At 32.2% G+C, this 17742-nt stretch overlaps 1 protein-coding gene across 2 annotated transcripts; it reads right to left on the bottom strand.

The window, feature by feature from the left end:
• Nucleotides 1–3540: 3540 nt before the first annotated feature.
• Nucleotides 3541–15085, bottom strand: LOC127738543 (uncharacterized). Of its 2 annotated transcripts, none has more exons than XM_052249829.1 (6): nt 14997–15085; nt 11065–11263; nt 10389–10513; nt 9196–9271; nt 8473–8626; nt 3541–6213 (listed from the first exon to the last, which is right to left on the bottom strand). In XM_052249829.1, exons 2-6 carry the CDS (start codon nt 11224–11226, stop codon nt 5723–5725), a joined length of 1008 nt encoding a protein of 335 aa, XP_052105789.1. In that variant the 5' UTR covers nt 11227–11263; nt 14997–15085; the 3' UTR covers nt 3541–5722. The 2 variants fall into 2 exon arrangements, with proteins under 2 accessions (XP_052105789.1, XP_052105788.1); XM_052249828.1 differs by having other exon boundaries at nt 14963–15070.
• Between the last annotated feature and the right edge of the window lie 2657 nt (nt 15086–17742).

Raw genomic sequence — 17742 nt, 5'->3', positions numbered from 1 at the left:
AATTGGGATCAAAACTCTAATTTGACATTAAAATCAGAAAGATCATATCATAGGGAACATGTGTACTAAGTTTCAAGTTGACTGGACTTCAATTTCATCAAAAACTACCTTAACCAAAAACTTTAACTTGAAGCGGGACAGACGGACGAACGAACGAACGCACAGACCGAAAAACATAATGCCCCTCTACTATCGTAGGTGGGGCATAAAAATGGTAAAACCATAATTGCAGTGTTTATTCTCTTTGGGAGCCATTACATTGATCATCGGTTGTAAGTGGAACAACTCGACAAGTACCGAAGTGACTGTGTTAAAAGGGTACACAAATAACCACCTGGCAATGCCCAATGTGTGGCAATTATAACTAAGGCCACATTGATTGATTGGTTAAATGTTGTTGATTAACGCCCAATATCAAATAATTCAAGCCATTAACTAGTCATACAGGACAAGAACAAATTAACAATATATGCCATAGGCATGGGATCTACAGTGGGTTGACAACGAAGTTTCTACTGCCGCTGAAAATTGAGATTTGTTGGATTGAGGATGATTTTTAACCTTGGAACAGGCCACCTACGGTTGCTTTTAAAAAATATTGCAGTGGGATCTTCAACGTGCAGTGAGTGTAGCACTCTTGCTACAAAAGATATTAGATATAACGTCCTATATTCCGACCGGACGTAGCTGTGTATTTATCCATCCCAAACAGATGGATCATACTTTCAACATGGGTTCATGATGTCGATTTTTAAAACAAATATACGTCCGCTGTCAAACAGGGCGTTCACAAGGAGAACTATATATATACATATGTAGTTACCAATTCAGTTAGATGTAAAAATGAATGATACTGGTGATCTTAAGCAGCACAATCAAAATATTAACCCCTCTTTTACTTGTTATTTTAAATGGTTTTCGACTATTCTATTTCCTCAGATTATCTAATATCCGCTCTGTCATATCAGTTAAAATGATATTTCTTAGTTTAAAATGAATGCCTAATATTAAACAACGTTTACATCATTCTAGTTTGAGATAATTTGATTTAAGTGCTAGGAAAATACAAGTTATCCGAAATCATACTAAAAATAAAAAATGAAAACAACACGTTATAAATTTCATGGATTTACCTTCAAATCCGAATATTTGAAAGCCAAGGATGTATAAGAACCTTAACAGTTGAAGAGTTTTATGACTAAAAAGGACACAAAAAATAACCACATCCATCTAAGGTCAACTTTGCCTAAGAGAGTTGAAACCTTAGTTTCTTTATGATTTAAAAATTTATAAACGAACAATTTTAGAAAGGTTTGTTATAAATACTAAGTTGTACGAAGAAAGATAACTCAAAACTGTTTTCGTCTTAGCTACCAATAAACATTGTACGAAAATGTCAACCGAGTTTAAAATAAAAGCCTTTTAGAGCATTTTTTACGATTTAATCACTGCACTCGTATGTAAAAAATCTGATTGCTGCAATGATGTCAGTTTTGGATTGTCCAAAAGCACAAAATTGATTGCATGGTTTGATTAGCGTCCAGTGGCAAATATCTCATGCTCATCCAGTGTGAGAACAAATAAACACTAAATCTTATAAGTAGGTTGACTGGGATTTAGGGCGGGAAAGAGTGTATCAAAAGGATTTTTCAGTACACGGATATGGATAGTAAACTGCACATTGCTAGAAAAAAAAAGAAATATTAAAGCCAACGTTAATAATGTAATACAAATAGACCGGAAATACGAAAAAAAATTGGCAAAACATTAACAAAATTTTAATCTGCTTACCGAGTCCCTGTGCCAAGAGCGTGACACTATCCAACCGAAGGAACGTGCTCTCTACCATGGCATTTCGAATAGGAGAAAATAAGGGATGACTATATCTTAGTTATCCGTATGGTTCGCTGAAAGTGGAGGAAAGATAAATGCTTCAAATCAGCATCTTACAAAGACATTTTCACAGAATTTGGTTTCAAATGAGTGATAGGATGTCACGCCGAGATTTTCTGTTGTCATTATAAAGTTGGTCAACCTTATTGCTCATTTGATCTGCACAATATGACAATAGTTCAAAACATCGCGGTGAATAAAAAAAATCTGAAGTTCAAGTTAATGGTTTTTTTTCACGACTAGGAATGGAACTGACGACCTTCCATGCCCGACCTCAGGCGAGCACGCCACCACAAAACATTCGAGTCACAGAAAACAGGACTGCAAAAATTCGGGTATCTCTCAATTTTCTACCATCCTTAAAATCTCAATATCTTTTAAATACAGAACACATTTTTTATAGTTATTTTAATTTTCTAGCACACTAGTATTTAAGATGTAATTCCTTGCTAGTATGAGTCAATGTCGCTGCTCGTGAATTGCTAGTCCCAGAGTGTATCATCAGCTCAGTAGACAAGTGCTTTGGCACTGACAAGATTTGTACCTTTTTATTTATTTCTTCATTGATAAATTTGGAAATCAAGAAACGTACATTCAGACTCCCTCAATCAAAGTGATTTGACTATACTTTTTAGGTTCCTTTTGATCAAATAGCTCCTGGAGTATTCATCTTTGGTTTCAATTTTTTTGGGATGTATAGTGTTCCTGATGAACGTAAATTCAAAATGTGCAACGGCCAAACCAAATTCTTATTTTTATCATCTCAGAACTGTTATGTAATTTCTAAAAAAAATTTTATTCAAATTACCCAAATTAAGTAATTCACAATTGTTTCATTTTACCACCAACAGCTACTGTGAGCAGTGGTGGGGGTGTATAGGGTTGATCCTTCACAAAACAGTTTAAAACAGTTTATGATCGACCTTTACTATAAAGGAATTTTTACCACTGACTTTTAGTACAATAACATGGTTATCAACTGTATATTTTGAAGCATAAATGTACCATTGCAATCTTTGCAGTATTGAAGTCCTGGCTACTGTGAGGTATATCCTCCAGGACTAACAGATAACTTTGAGAAAGAGTGGAGAATCTTGTGTCTTTTTGGTTGGTCAATCAGATTTGAACTGTTGATTTGAGTCAATATCTCACAACATGAACACGTTTACGTTGGTGCTGAGCTATACTAGATGAATTTTAAGTAGTGCCCAAATCTTGTTTATAATAAGACAATTGAAGACTAATATGCATGAAATTTTCAATATCGATTCATATAAATGAAAAATACCATCAAGAATGATAGATGACATGGCAGATTGGTGTTCAACGTCCAGTTGCAAATATAACATGCATATCAGTATGAGAACATATTAATTTGATATAAATACAAACCATGCTTTGGAAGACAGGATGAGCAGGATTGCAAATCAGTTAGTTGACAAGGTAACAGAACAGTCCAAAGAAAGACATATCACTCAAATCTGACACATTATTCTGACTTTGAACCTAAGGGTCTTTGCTCATACTTGCAACATGTTTAGTTTAATGTCTTTGGTTTCGAGTAAGCTGGGGATTCAACCTTCAACCCCATACATGTTGTATAAGTCTCATACTTTCTTTTGGCAGTATTAAAACACAAGTTTGGAGGTCATTAAATCCATTTACTAACAAGTTTAACATATACTTATTAGGTTAACAATGCTATTTTCTTCAGACATGAATACAGAACATCTATATTGATGGTATGCATAGCAAGACACATTTATCATGTACAAATTACAATGAACACTTAAACAACACAACTAAATAACTATAGATTTGAAAGAATATTTAGAATTCATCTGTCATAAAAATATATATAGTTGTAAAGATAACTAAATAGGAAAAAACTTTGTTTAAAAATACAATGGTATTTTATAGACAAATAACTGTCAAAATTAAATAAACAGATATATAAATAACTATATATTTTAAAGGTACATCTAGTTCTACAAAAGTTAGTGAACAAGTGACAATTTTCTTTTCAAAATATAAAATTCTATGACATTTTACCCTATCCATTTGGTCATTCAACACTTCATATTTGTGATGACATGATATAGAAGTATGATGGGTCACAAGATAGGTTTTTTGCCCATGAAATAAGTCCTTAATTTTTTCAAATTAGCATTTTTTACCATAAAGTAAAAAAATAATTATGTCATTTATTGCAAAAATATCAATCAGGATTTTATAAATCAATGTTTGAGGGCTTTAAGCAAACTTATAAGAAGGGATCTGAACCAGTATTAAAATATATTGATATGTCTTGTCAATCTTCCGAAACAGACTGAAGGCTTATTATTGATAGATTTTTTACATTTTCCTATAAACAAATTAAAGGACCACAAATGGAGCCTTTCCATTATTCTCTTTTATTAAATAAAATGTTCAAGATAAGTCAAGGATGTGTATAGTAGTCTAACTATACAAATTCTTAGATAAGTATAATAGATTATGATCTTATGTCATGGTTGTACTCAGAAACTGCATTAAGTGACATGCAGTATTTTGGAGTATAAATAGTTAAATAAATTAAAAATATGAATTATCCAAAATAATTTATTAGATAAAAATATTTACAGTCAAATATGTGATTCAGGAATGCTTTAGAATTGTGTATATAACATTCTTTAAAATGGTTATTCACCATTTTATTCAAGCAAATAAATATTCTGTTTTCTGCTACCCTACTCATACTTCCAGCTCGAACTATTTAGGAAGTAGAAATAATCTCTATTGAAAAAGTATTTATAGATTCTTTAATTTCTAACACTCTGTATAATTATTTTTATAGATAGAGAATGAAAGAGTGTTATAGACATCACTTGTTTTTATTCTTTTCCACACATTGATTCCAATAACTTATTGAATGCTTTTGCAATAATACTAGTAAAGTTTTTAAATAATTATTATGAACAAATAATTTAATTTTGGATGTAACACGTCTTCTGATTGGCTGAAAGTGTTTTGTCTATCGGCTCATAGACATAATTTTGTCATGTGACCGTGACGTCACCAACGCTTTTTCAAAATTTACACCTTAAAAATGGAATTTATTAGAATTAAATCATAGGAATGACTGTAATATTTTTTCTGTCTATTCGAAATAACCTAAAAAATGTGGTGCACACTTTTAAATAACCTGCTACACTGGTTATTCAGTGTGCACCACATTTTTTATGTAATTTCTTCATAGACAGAAACATATTACAGTCATTCCATAAAAAAAAAAATCATTTTCCTGAATTCTGTTCATTTCTTGTAAGCAAATGAAACTTAATATGTAGTAATGTACAAAGTATATGATATCACTTTATAATGGATGGATGGCTTTTGAAGGTCAATGGCAAATTATAAACTTTTCTTTGTACAAGACCCACACACTAAGCCAGATTTTTATTGACCTAGTTTACAATATAACAGTCTGCAGGAAGACATGTCACTCTATCTGGACACATTATTCTGACTTCGAGCCGACCAGTCTTTGGTAGGTGTGGATCCAGGATTTTGAAAAATAAGGTGCCCCCTAGTTAGCCAACATTTGGACTGATACTTGTAAAAAGTCTATGCATTTATCATATATGTAGGCTCAATAAGGGGGATGTTTTTTTATATAAATTTCTTATATCATTTACTATTGTTTGACAGAAGCTACATATACTTTTGAAATAATTGTACATAAAAAAAATGTTTGCATGAGTCATTTTTTTTTCTTGTAAAAGTATGGATATAAATCTGTTGTGACTCAAAATAAATTTAGAAATAAAAATCTTGTCTATTCAAGATTTCAGTCTATTATTTCAATTGCATCTGCATCATCATCAAATGTTAAATCAATTGTTTCCCCATTTATTAAGATTGGGCAAATAACTTCTTCTTTAATGATGTTGGGTCCTCCAGTGTACTGGTGGTCTGAACTTCCCGCCATATGATCAGCACTTCCAGTCACATGATTAACACTTTCTATCACGTGTTCAACTTTCTCAGTTTTTATTTCATTAGAAACATCAGAGGTTGTGTTAGTATCGTTTCTATTACCTGACCTTTTTCGTAATATATTTGGTCTTGAATGTAAAGATTTGGATCTTTTATCATGCAGTCCCTGTGGAAATGGTATTTGCACAATACTAACATTCATATCTTGAAGAGTTTGAGCTGTTACATATTTTACTGATAGTCTACTGGTTACTGAATGAACATTCCAAAAATCCACATTCCTGAAACTGTTTTTCATCCCAACAACCCTTCCTGCTTTGGTTGTAGACATTAGGTAACTCCCTACAACAATAAAAGAAGAATGTGTCCATTGGACACATATGCCCCTGCTTGTAAATATGCAACAGTCAATGTACTAATTCATACCTATTGGCGTTTTGTTTCCTTTGAAACTTACTGTGTGTTGTCATTAGAGATTGATTGGGTGTTTGAGTGCCATCATTGTTCAATAACAAACAGTGATGGGATAACTCCAGACCAGCGTAAGTTACGCCACCCAAATTTGAACTTGATCTCTGTTTTGGTGGTAAAAAGCATTGAGTATAAGTTTGATAAGATTTGGTTGAGGCAAAGTAAAATTATAGTACAGAAACAACAATTCACTAACTTTTCCATATATGAAGGAACATAACTCAAGAATAGAGAAAGTGATGCCATCAAATTTCAAACTTAATCAATGTTTGGTGGTTATATGCTTTGTATATAAGTTTGAAAACATTTATATGTGACAAAGAAAAGTATGAAACCAGAAAAGGCAAATTCTGCAATTTTTCCATTTATAAAGGGACATAACTCAAGAATGGCGAAAGTAACACCCCATACTTTGAACTTGATCTGTGTTTGATGGTGATAAGCATTGTATATACTGTGGATTCATTTTTATTCGTGGTATACCAATTTTTGTGGGTTTCATGGATCACAGCGAACCACGAATTTATGAATTCAACGAAGAATAAACCGAGAAATGTGTATAGAGTCAGATGTTTATATCCGGTTATGTTATGCACTTCTAGTATAGTGTTGACTAGCGATAAACATTGTAACATAACATGTGTTTTTATTGAAAGAAGATACAAGTATTTTGATTAAATCAATAATAAATATATCGAATATCAGTGATAATTTACTTTTTAAAATTGATTAAAACTGTTCATGGAAAATAACTGCAAGTTGTTAATTACCGTGTCATAGTTTGGTTTACTGGTGATTAAAAATCAATAGGATTAAGTACGGGGATATTGCCCGTAGGTAATATTGTTTATGACAGGAACATTTATTTTCACACCTTTTACTTATATGACTGATTATTATATCGTGATTAAGGAAATGAGCTTTCAATCATAGAGTTTGAATGCCTTTTAAAATTCCGACAAGAATTTATAAATTGTAAAACAAACAAATAATTAGTTGTCTCTGTCCATTATTGTAATAGAAGTTTTCAATGAACACTTTAACCTAGAATGACCAAGCGAGGATATTGACAATTCAAAACTTTTTCAATGAATTCCTTCTTTTTTGTTTGTTTTATTATTGATCAAACCAAGGAGGTTATATGATCTCCAAAATCAAAAAGAAAACCACGAATTACGTATCTGATTTTTTTTTTTTGTAATCAGCGATCCACGAATTTACGTATACCACGAAACGTCTTTTTTTCTCTATCCACGAAAATTGATACCCACGAAAATAAATGTATCCACAGTAAGTTACATTTGGTTGTGGCAAAGTAAAGTTGAGTGCGAAAACAACAATTTTTCCTTTTAAAAAGGGACATAACTCAAGAACAACGAAAGTGATGCCATCCAAATTCAAACTTGATCTGTGTTTGGTAATAATAAGCATAATGTATAAGCTTCATATCATTTAGTTGAGGCAAACTAAAGTTAGAGAACAGAAACCAATTTCAGGACATAAGGATGGACGTACGTACAATGTACGGACGGATGGATAAACCTCAATGACCGTGCCACTCAGCGGGGACATTGAAATTGACAAATTATTGATTTAGTAAATATCTTCCATTCCAGTACTACAAGAAAAGCATAAAATTTTGCCCTAGCCAGTGATCTTATCATTACTGCTGCATAAAGGCTTGCATTAGTGCCAATGTCTGTTCAAAATAAATTTGAAACAAAATTTAAAGATCTCTCCCTTTTAAATTTTGACAGAATTTTTTTCTCAAAAGAATAAGATGCTATCAGTTGAAGGGATTTGGCAATGTGACAATGCATCCAGTAATTTTGTTACAGCCCCTTTTATTGGTCTATTCAACCTTATAATAATTTCAATCAACATGAATATCATTTACTGTTAGTCGATTTCACAGACCCCTCCATCAAACACTGTGTTGGTCTTTTTTGAACTTTGAAATCAGTGTTTGTTACAGAACTTTTCATTGGTATGTTTCCTCGTTAGGTTCTTAAATAATCACAGTCCTTTTTTCATCAACACCAACATGACCTATAACTTTAATTTCTTGTGTATTTTAATGGAATGAACTTATTTTTTATGTCACTTTTTAATAGTCTAAATTAACCTTACCACCAGTAACTCTGCCACAGTCCTTTTTATTAGCCTGATCATATTCAAGCTTCTTGTTGCGCATCCTTTTTTGTGTTGTTTTTAATGTGGCATAACAACTCTCAACCTCAATGATACCAACTTTGGAAGATAAATTGCCATCTATTCTGTCAAACTGAAAAGAAGAATTTTCAATTCAATATGTCATAAAACTACAACAGAATTTCACACATGATACAATAATTATTTCAGTGGTCAAACTTTTACTTATTTGAATAGGTATAAGCTTGGTTAAACCTTATAACATTGTACTTTCACATCATTTTATTTTCAAACTGTCATACATTCTATTTTGTTCATGTAAAGATATAAAAAGCCATTAAATAAAAACTGCACATGTGTACGAAACACATTTAAATAAGATTTTCCCAAACGGCAAACAGGTATTTCCCATATTGTAGCAGAAAAGAAATGTGACAAATTTGTTTTTATTTGTGCTCACTTCTTTCTTTTGACCAGGAAGGGGAGGTAATTTGTTTATAGTTAAATGAAAAACTAGCTGATTAAAGTTGGCAACATTAACTGATCTGGTTAACATGGTTAAAGGCAGACAAAAGGAAAAAGGTCTATAATTGCTAAAGAATTTAGTAGTTATAAAAACTGTCAAAACTGCTTTACGAAACACAAATATAATTATATAAGTCTTAAGATGTACAGCTAAAATAAATTACAATAAATACTCACCTCATTTTTGGCAAATCTTGGTAAAGAAAACAAAAATTCTCTAACAAGGGTACCATCTCTAAAACCTTTAATTACCCTGTAAATAAGAAAGCATAGTAAACTAAAGTTTATATTTTTTTTAAATATCAGAGGGACAAAGTTTAAAAGAATAACTGAATAGATACTAATCTGGTACAGGAGAGATAGAGAGACAAAAAAAAAAAAAAAAAAAGCTTCACTTATGCTTGTGTGATAAAAATTCAGTTTTCAGAAATAATAGACAACACATTTGTAGTGACATTTTACCTTATGTTAAATTTTTAGTCTTGGTGGCCATGTTGGTTGGCCAGCAGGATCATTGGAAACATTTTTAAAACCAGATACCCCAAGGATGATTGTGGTTCAATTATAGCCCAGTAGTTTCAGAGAAGATTTTTGTAAAAGTTTACAGACACTAATGATAGTTGACAGTTGACAGGGATCAAGTGATGGCAAAAGCTCACATGGCCCTTTGGGTGAGGTAAGCTCATAACAAGATCCTTGCTAGTAAGCTGTCTTCAAATAAGGTAATTGATTCTTAATGAAAAAGAATGGGAAAAAAAAGACATAAAATCTACGGTGTCATTAAACAAATAACATAAAACTCTAATCTCAATTCAAAAAACATTAAAATATAATTGCTGCCTAAACTAATCTAATCTGCCCTTCTAGAGGAACATAGTGCAGTGATTACCACATATATGATATACATGGATACAAGTTTTTTCTTTACATGTAAGATTTGAACTTAGTTTAGTGATAATAAACCACTTGCTCCAAAAAAAAAAAGGTCTCTTTCATTTGTAACAGTGAGAGGTTTTAAAATGTTCATCTTTCTTCAATATTCATACAAATCAATAAGACCAAACTTTTGGACTTTGCTAAGATCAAACTAGTATACATTAATGTTTAGGGGTCAGCTGAAGCCTGGCTCTGGGTGCGCGATTTTCTTGCTATGTTGAAGACCAATTGGTGGCCTTGGGCTGTTTTTTGCTCTTTAGTCGGTTTGTTGTCTCTTTGAGACGTTCCTTGTTTCCATTCTCTATTCTACATGTTCTATAGTGATTGTCTTTAATAAAAATAACTGACTACTGCTCAATTTTATTGACATGGCACTACATCTGCATGCCATCAGTAGTTGTTATTTCTAACACTTAATTCTTTATAATTCTAACCTATTTGTTCCAGGAGTGACACTTTTACTTGTGACTTTTTGACCATCAACATATACTCTATAGTAACAAGCCTGACTGCTTGGTTCTGTTTCTATACATACTGAAAATGGTGTGACTGGCCAACTCTGAAATTACAATTCCAGTCTCATTCAAAATTGCATTGCATTCATACAAGTATTTGCTGCTTTTCATATTTGAAACTGGAAATTAGTAAAATAAATATATCATTTGAACCAAGCAAATACCCATTGTTGCCAAGCACCGACTAATGGCTAGAAGGAAATAAAAATATAATTATATAGTGAAATATGGGGGTAAAACAAAGTACTACATACAAAAAACATTAGAAAAAAAAACAACAGATTATCAATGAAATTGATAAGAGTATTTGGAATTTTACTCATTGATTACTTCTAATTAATTTTCATTTCATCATATACAGAATTTTCTAATCTGAAATTAAAAGATAATGAGAGAAATGTTTTTGAGTCTGTAAACTCTTTAAAAATGTGGGAAATTTATATTGAGAAAAGCCACATGAAGGCAGTTACATTTTTCAACAGTATGTACTTTTTAGATTCATCAAAGTACAGCTGTATTAGTCATGTTAGTCTGTTTAATTATTGCTGAGTAAATTGCATTTCATACTGAATCTCTTTTGAAGGCACTAACTCACCTGGACTTCAGTCTCACCATTCACATTTTCTTCAGCTTGTTGCTTATAACTGTGTGGTGTAAAGAAGCTACTTTCTACATACACAATACCATCTTTTTCATATTCAGGCAATAGCGTGTCACCAACAAGTATACTTAAACGGAAGTCTGCATTTGATGGCATTTCAACATTGACTGTAGGCTCTTTTCATGGCAAGGATCTTTAAAAAATAAAAAGACTGTTTTGAATGTCCCTTTGGTATCTTTCGCCTCTCTTATTCAAATTAAATACATTTGTTCATATGTTTAAATCATGGTAGGGTTATATTCCAAGTCGAAACTGCACTTTCACTACACTCAACATGCCACAGAGCTACACTTGAGTAGTTTCAACTGCATATATATTGTTTAGTAAAGAAGATGACAGCAAGCTACATGAATTTCAAGTCAATTAAAATTAATTGATAGATTTTTATCCCCTGTTCAACCCTTTGAAATTGACCTAATGTAAAAAGCTGTTTTAATTTATGGATTTTTTTTTACTTCCGTTACTAGTTCATATTTGTACCTGTGGTGATTTTTGTTTCATATAAAACTTCCCGACTTCCTGTTGCAAAATCGACATGGTGTTTGTGATCAGCATGATCAGTGGTGCCACAAATTTCAGTGATAATAAATAAACCAAATTTTGATTTAACTTTGTGTCGAAAATTTGGACCATAAACCCAAATGAATGATATCTAACACACAAGAATAACAACACACATTATTATTAATAATACATCATGAAATGGTTTCAAAATTCAAAGGAAATAAAAATTAAATTCATTGCACAATTTTTTCAAAAGGTGGAGGAAAATCTTCAGATAAATTGTATTTGGCATAATATACATGATATACATGTATATTTATTTTATTACATTTGCTTTTCCTATTTCGCTACAGAAATGAAATTTATTCAATGGACAATTCTGATAACAATAAATCTTTAAAAAGCACCTTGGGAATTTCCGTATAATTAAATATTCATTAATTGCTCTATCATTAAAATTCTTAGTTATTTGATTTGACATCATTATTTTATTAACAATTTTTGCTTATTAATGTCCAATAGCAGTAATTAAATCCTTATTCAGGCTGAGAAAAAATTAACAAATAATACAATATGTAGGTTCTGCAGGGAGGATGACATTGGTGAAGGGCGAATAATTTGAACTGCCACTGCAAAATAAGTGTACATGCATATAGGAACAAGGTAGAAATTTTGCCTTCAATAGACCACAGCATGCAGACCTTCAGAGAATTGATGCAATGTGCTGAAAGTGTCACAATCACCTATACATCCTGCACAGCCAAACAGACGACTCACTTTAGCAAGGGTTTAACTACTGGAGCAAGAGAGTCCAATGATAACCATATTTTTATACCACTGTCAATGAATTTATTTATACAATGACTTTGGATTACAAAATTTATGTCATTTTCAAAACCATATTTTTCTACAGCAGTAAGGACTTTGTTAAAGTTTGAATAAAAATCATATGTTGCAGTGTTCTCCACAGGATTTTTTTATAGCGCAAGATATTAGATTGATTGATTCACCTTTCGCATTTGGGACGTGATGTTACATTTATTTATAACTGCATTGTTGGTTATACATGTAATATATTAAATAGACAAAGACCTGCATTTTTTTATACATATGCATTAACATGATTAACAAAAATGAAAATAAATTTCATTTTTATTATTTAGCTTTAAAAATTAAAATGAAAGGGTAAACCTTTCCTTAAATACTTTGACAATGATTCATTGAGCACTATCCATCCTTTCCATGAAGTTTCTGCATCTTTTTATACTTAAAAGTGAAAAACTCCAGAAAGAAATAGGTCTTTTTGACAGTAACAGTTCTGCCAATGGCGCCATTTTGTTCTTTTCATTGAACTGGCCCCTCCAAAATTTGACTTCGTTTGGTGAATAAACAATCTCAGACAAATCAACCAGTCCATCATGTGATCCTAATTGTACAGATAAACACCAGAAATTTGAAAATTGAAAAACAATAGTGCTGATATATATTTGATTGGATATCACTGCTGTCTGCCCAATAGCACAGTGCTGAAATATGACAGCGCTGAATACCAAAGCACTAAAACGGCATGGGGAGAACACTGTGTTGGCTAGCTTTTTAAGATATTATATCACTTGTTAATATAAATAAATTGAGATGTGGGTAATATGTCAGTGATACATGTACAGCTACCCATAAAATAAAGAAGTCAAATCAGGGAACTTAGAACTGTTGACCTCTGTCTTAATCCAGTTTTGTATATTTTTAGGATCACTGTATTTGTCAATGTGAAAACATATAATATTTATATAAATATACATTATTGTGTCATTTTCTTTTTCTCTCTCACTTTATTCATAAATTTAATTGTAACCAAATCATTGTAATCATTTGTACCAAATTTTACTAGATTATTCTGCCTGTAATTGGGGTCTTTTATTGACATTAAAATATTTGAACTTGAACTTGTCCTTAATGAATATTTAATTATATGGAAATTCCCAAGGTACTTTTTAAAGATTTAGTGCACTAACTTACTGGCCTTGCACTAGGGCTTCTAAAAAATATTTGAGCCAGCTGGAAATTTTTTTTTGGGTCTTATCCCGATTTTAATCCCTTAAGACTTAGTAACAAAAGGCTACCATAGTAATCAGTTGGGCATCATATAAATTAAGATTGACACAAAAACAATATTTAACTTGATTTTTTTATATAAATTCGATGTTCTGGCATTACCAGGTAATTGTTAAATTGACAGTGCACCATTCGAAGTGTGCAACATCAGCGTACTAATTAATATCTGCCTTAGACTCTTTATTATTGCAAAATTACACTGTCAATAACTTCACTTTTGTTTTAAAAAGGAGTTTAAGTAGCTCTTTCCGCGTTATTTCTTCAGAAAAAAATCCGAGATGAACGTTAGATAAAAGTATCAATGATATTTTTAGCATTTTTGAAAATTCGGATGCATAACTAAATCTCACACCTGCGCACGAGTGTACTAGTTCAAAAAACGTGGTTCTGATGATTTTTCCCTTAAAACCTTTATTACTACCTTTTTAAATTTTCATCAAATTATATCTATATATACGTTTTCTGATAATCTAAATCTTGTTGACTAAATTAATTAGATACAAACCGCTGAAATTTAACAAAATAACTTTTAATCGACTGATCAATGTCAGGTACAAAATAGTTTTAGTCACTTGAACAGGAAAATTTCAGCTGTCAGAGAACTAATTAACCTTAATTGTAATGAGAGGGTACTAAGGTAGGGTTTGTTTTGATAGTAATTATTCATCATGTCACTTATATGACCGGAAATGTGTGGCTGTTTAAGGCAAAAGGTCAGGTCAAAAAGATCGCATAAACTTCAATTTTTTTTTCTGAACTATGTTAAAATGTCAGTTTCAGCCTCTGCACAACAAGTGCGGACAATACGAATCTTGGAAGCCCTGCCTTTCACACTCCTGAAATTAATATACATGAATAACTGAAAGGGATGATTGATCTTAGAAAGCAATTAACAGGTCATACCTTAGCTGCGGAACTGTAGCTCTTAGACTTAGGTCTTTATGATATTCTTTGACAAATATCAATAGGACCGAAGCCGGCGAAGGGCTACAGTTCCGCAGCTAGTCATACCCCTGATTGATAAAGACAAGTTAAATCCCATTAAATTAATGTTCATGCTTTTCGTGATTTCCCCAACATATAACATCATAGGGGATCCACTCGTCCATATGATAGAGTATCTGGTAAGGTAGGACATTTTTGTTAAAGATTTTGTAAAACAAATTAGTTTGATTGAATCATATTCACAAGTAGCTATATTTGCCAAGTGACTAACATTTTAAGTAAAATTGTTTAATATGGTCATTTACCAGTCATTAAGGTCCATTTCCGATCATTTGAATCTGATTTTTGCGGTATTTTTCTTCAGCGAGAAGATATTTTTTAAACAGGAAGTATATTATGGATAATAAATTTATCCCGCATCCGAAGAAATCTTGTAAATTTTCCGGAAAAGTATCGTTTCATTAGGGAGAAATCCTACGGAAAGCTGACCGGAAAGTGAAAAGATATTGGCCCAGCCAAATACATATAATTGCATTACATGTCTCTAGCCCAGCTATAAGTAAATCAATAAATGTATTTCACTATTTCCGCTATTATACGTTGAGAAACGTATCCGTAAAATTAATGTTAAAAAAGCCACTGGAATAGATGGTATTTCACCTAAATTACTGCATTTTGCTAAACCTGCTATTGTAAAACCTCTTACCGATATTGTTAATTTATCATTATCATCACCAACCTTCCTTGACCGTCTTAAGGAAGCTCAAGTTGCACCTATTCACAAAAAGAATAGGGTACTACTGATTAGAAAAAGGTAATTATAGACCGGTAAGTGTATTACCGGCCATTTCTAAAATTTTTGAAAATGCCATACTACAATTAGTACAGTACTTTGATAATATCTTCAATCCATTTTTTGGCAGCTTTTAGATCAGGTTTTGGCTGTCAGTCAACTTTATTAAGAGTGATTGAAGATTGGAAATTAGCCTTAGACCAAAATAAATACCTTGCAGCTATCCTTATGCAGAGGCGGATTTAGGGGGGGGGGAGGGGGCAGGGGGCCCTGGCCCCCCTTTAGCGGGAAAAAAATGGTTGATTATATAGGGAATCACTGAAGCGTGACTGGAGCGGGCCCCCTCTTATAAAAATTTCTGGATCCGCCACTGCTTATGGACCTGTCAAAAGTATTTGACTGTCTCCCCCATGACTTACTGCTACTGAAGCTAAAAGCTTATGGTCTTTCCAAATCCTCACTTGATATGTTATATAGTTATTTAGCAAAAAGAAAACAGTGTGTGAAAGTAAACCAAAATTTAAGTGGTATGCTTGACATATTTAAAGGGGTACCACAAGGTTCCATCCTTGGACCCATCCTATTTAATATTTTTATAAATGAATTGTTCTTTTTTGTAAAAAAGTGTTCTTTATATGATTATGCTGATGACAATTCTTTGTCAAAGTCTGGAAATTCCTTACAAGATGTAATTTCTGCTCTTGAGGACGACAGCAATTATTTTATACAGTGGTTTTCTTCAAATAAACTGATGCAGGCCAACCCAGAGAAATTTCAAGCTATCTCTCTTGGCAAAAAACACATGATAAAAAGATTGTGTTTGATTTGAATGGTATTTCTATGCCATGTGAGGATGAGGTAAAACTAATTGGAGTTACAATTGATTTTAAATTAAACTTCAGTTTACATATTTCAAATATTTGTAAAAAGGCTGCAAGGCAGTTAAATGTTTTGAAAAGAATTGGGAAACACCTAAACAAACTGAGTAAACCTACAATTTATTACTCTTTTATTATGTCAAACTTTAGTTATTGCCCTTTGACTTGGCATTTCTGTGGGGAACAAAATACCAGAAAAATAGAAAAAATACAAGAACGAGCGCTTCGCTTTATTTATGAAGACCATCAGAATTCATACGAAACACTCCTGCAAATTTTAAACCTTCCTTCACTAAAAACTCGTAGGATGTGCTCAATTGCCTTGGAGACCTTTAAAATAATTAATAAAAAATGTCCATTATTTATTCAAGATCTAGTTGTTATAAAAAACAATTCATATAATTTCAGGTATGTGAACACTGATGAGGTACCTAGACCTAGAACCTCAAGTTATGGTAAAAGATCCTTTAGATTTGAGGCAGCACAAGTACGGAACTCCCTTCCCAATGAGGCTAGAATTATGACCTCTTTTGACCAATTTAGGAATTATATAAATTCCTGGTGTGGGGGTCAAAAATGCAACTGCAGTTCATGCCGTTTCCATCCAGTGCTGTCTCAAAGCTAAAATTTCTTTCTTTCTTTTTATTTTTCATTATGGCCTTTTGCTCTGCTTTTTTATGCATTTATTATATATACCTGCTATTAAATGCCAGTGCTTAATAATTTATTTATTTATTGCTTTTATGCATTTTAGTTTGTTAGTATTTTAAGATATCTAAGTGATTTTCTGGTTCCCCGGCCCGTTCAATGCACATAGAGGTGCTTGCCGCATGAGCTTTGACTCTGGAGGCTCAGAAATCAAAATTAATTTGCTTTCATTATATTTGCATGCTTTTTCATTTTTATCTATTAGTATTTGCATGATGCTGCATGACTTTTATGTGATAGTCGGTTAAAGAGCTCACCAGAGCTCATGTTTTGTCTGTTATTATGTATATATATGCCGACTCTAAATAAAATTTACTTACTTACTTACTTTAAATGAAATGGGGTTATACTTAAAGATGTCTCATGTTTATTATTATGCTGTATTCTTTTATGTTTTTGTTTGTATAGTGCTTAATTTCGGGTCAAGGATTTTGAAAGGGGGCCTGACAAGCCAACGTTTGGAGTGATACTTGTAAAAAGTCTATGCATTTATCATATATGTAGCTTCATGAGGGGACCGGGCCCTCTGGCCCTCCCCTAAATCCGCCTCTGAATTTGTGTATGATCGTATAGTATGCTGATATTTTTTGTAGTGGGTTTTAACTTGGAATATTCCAACATACTATTCATTTTGTAAGAAATGGATGCTTGTAACATATTTTAATTGGTCAT

Source organism: Mytilus californianus, unplaced genomic scaffold (assembly GCF_021869535.1).
Source record: "Mytilus californianus isolate M0D057914Y unplaced genomic scaffold, xbMytCali1.0.p SCAF_4, whole genome shotgun sequence".
NCBI classification, from domain to species: domain Eukaryota; kingdom Metazoa; phylum Mollusca; class Bivalvia; order Mytilida; family Mytilidae; genus Mytilus; species Mytilus californianus.
The sequence above is the reverse complement of the archived record's forward strand: the minus strand, read 5'-3'. Positions and strand labels throughout refer to the sequence as shown.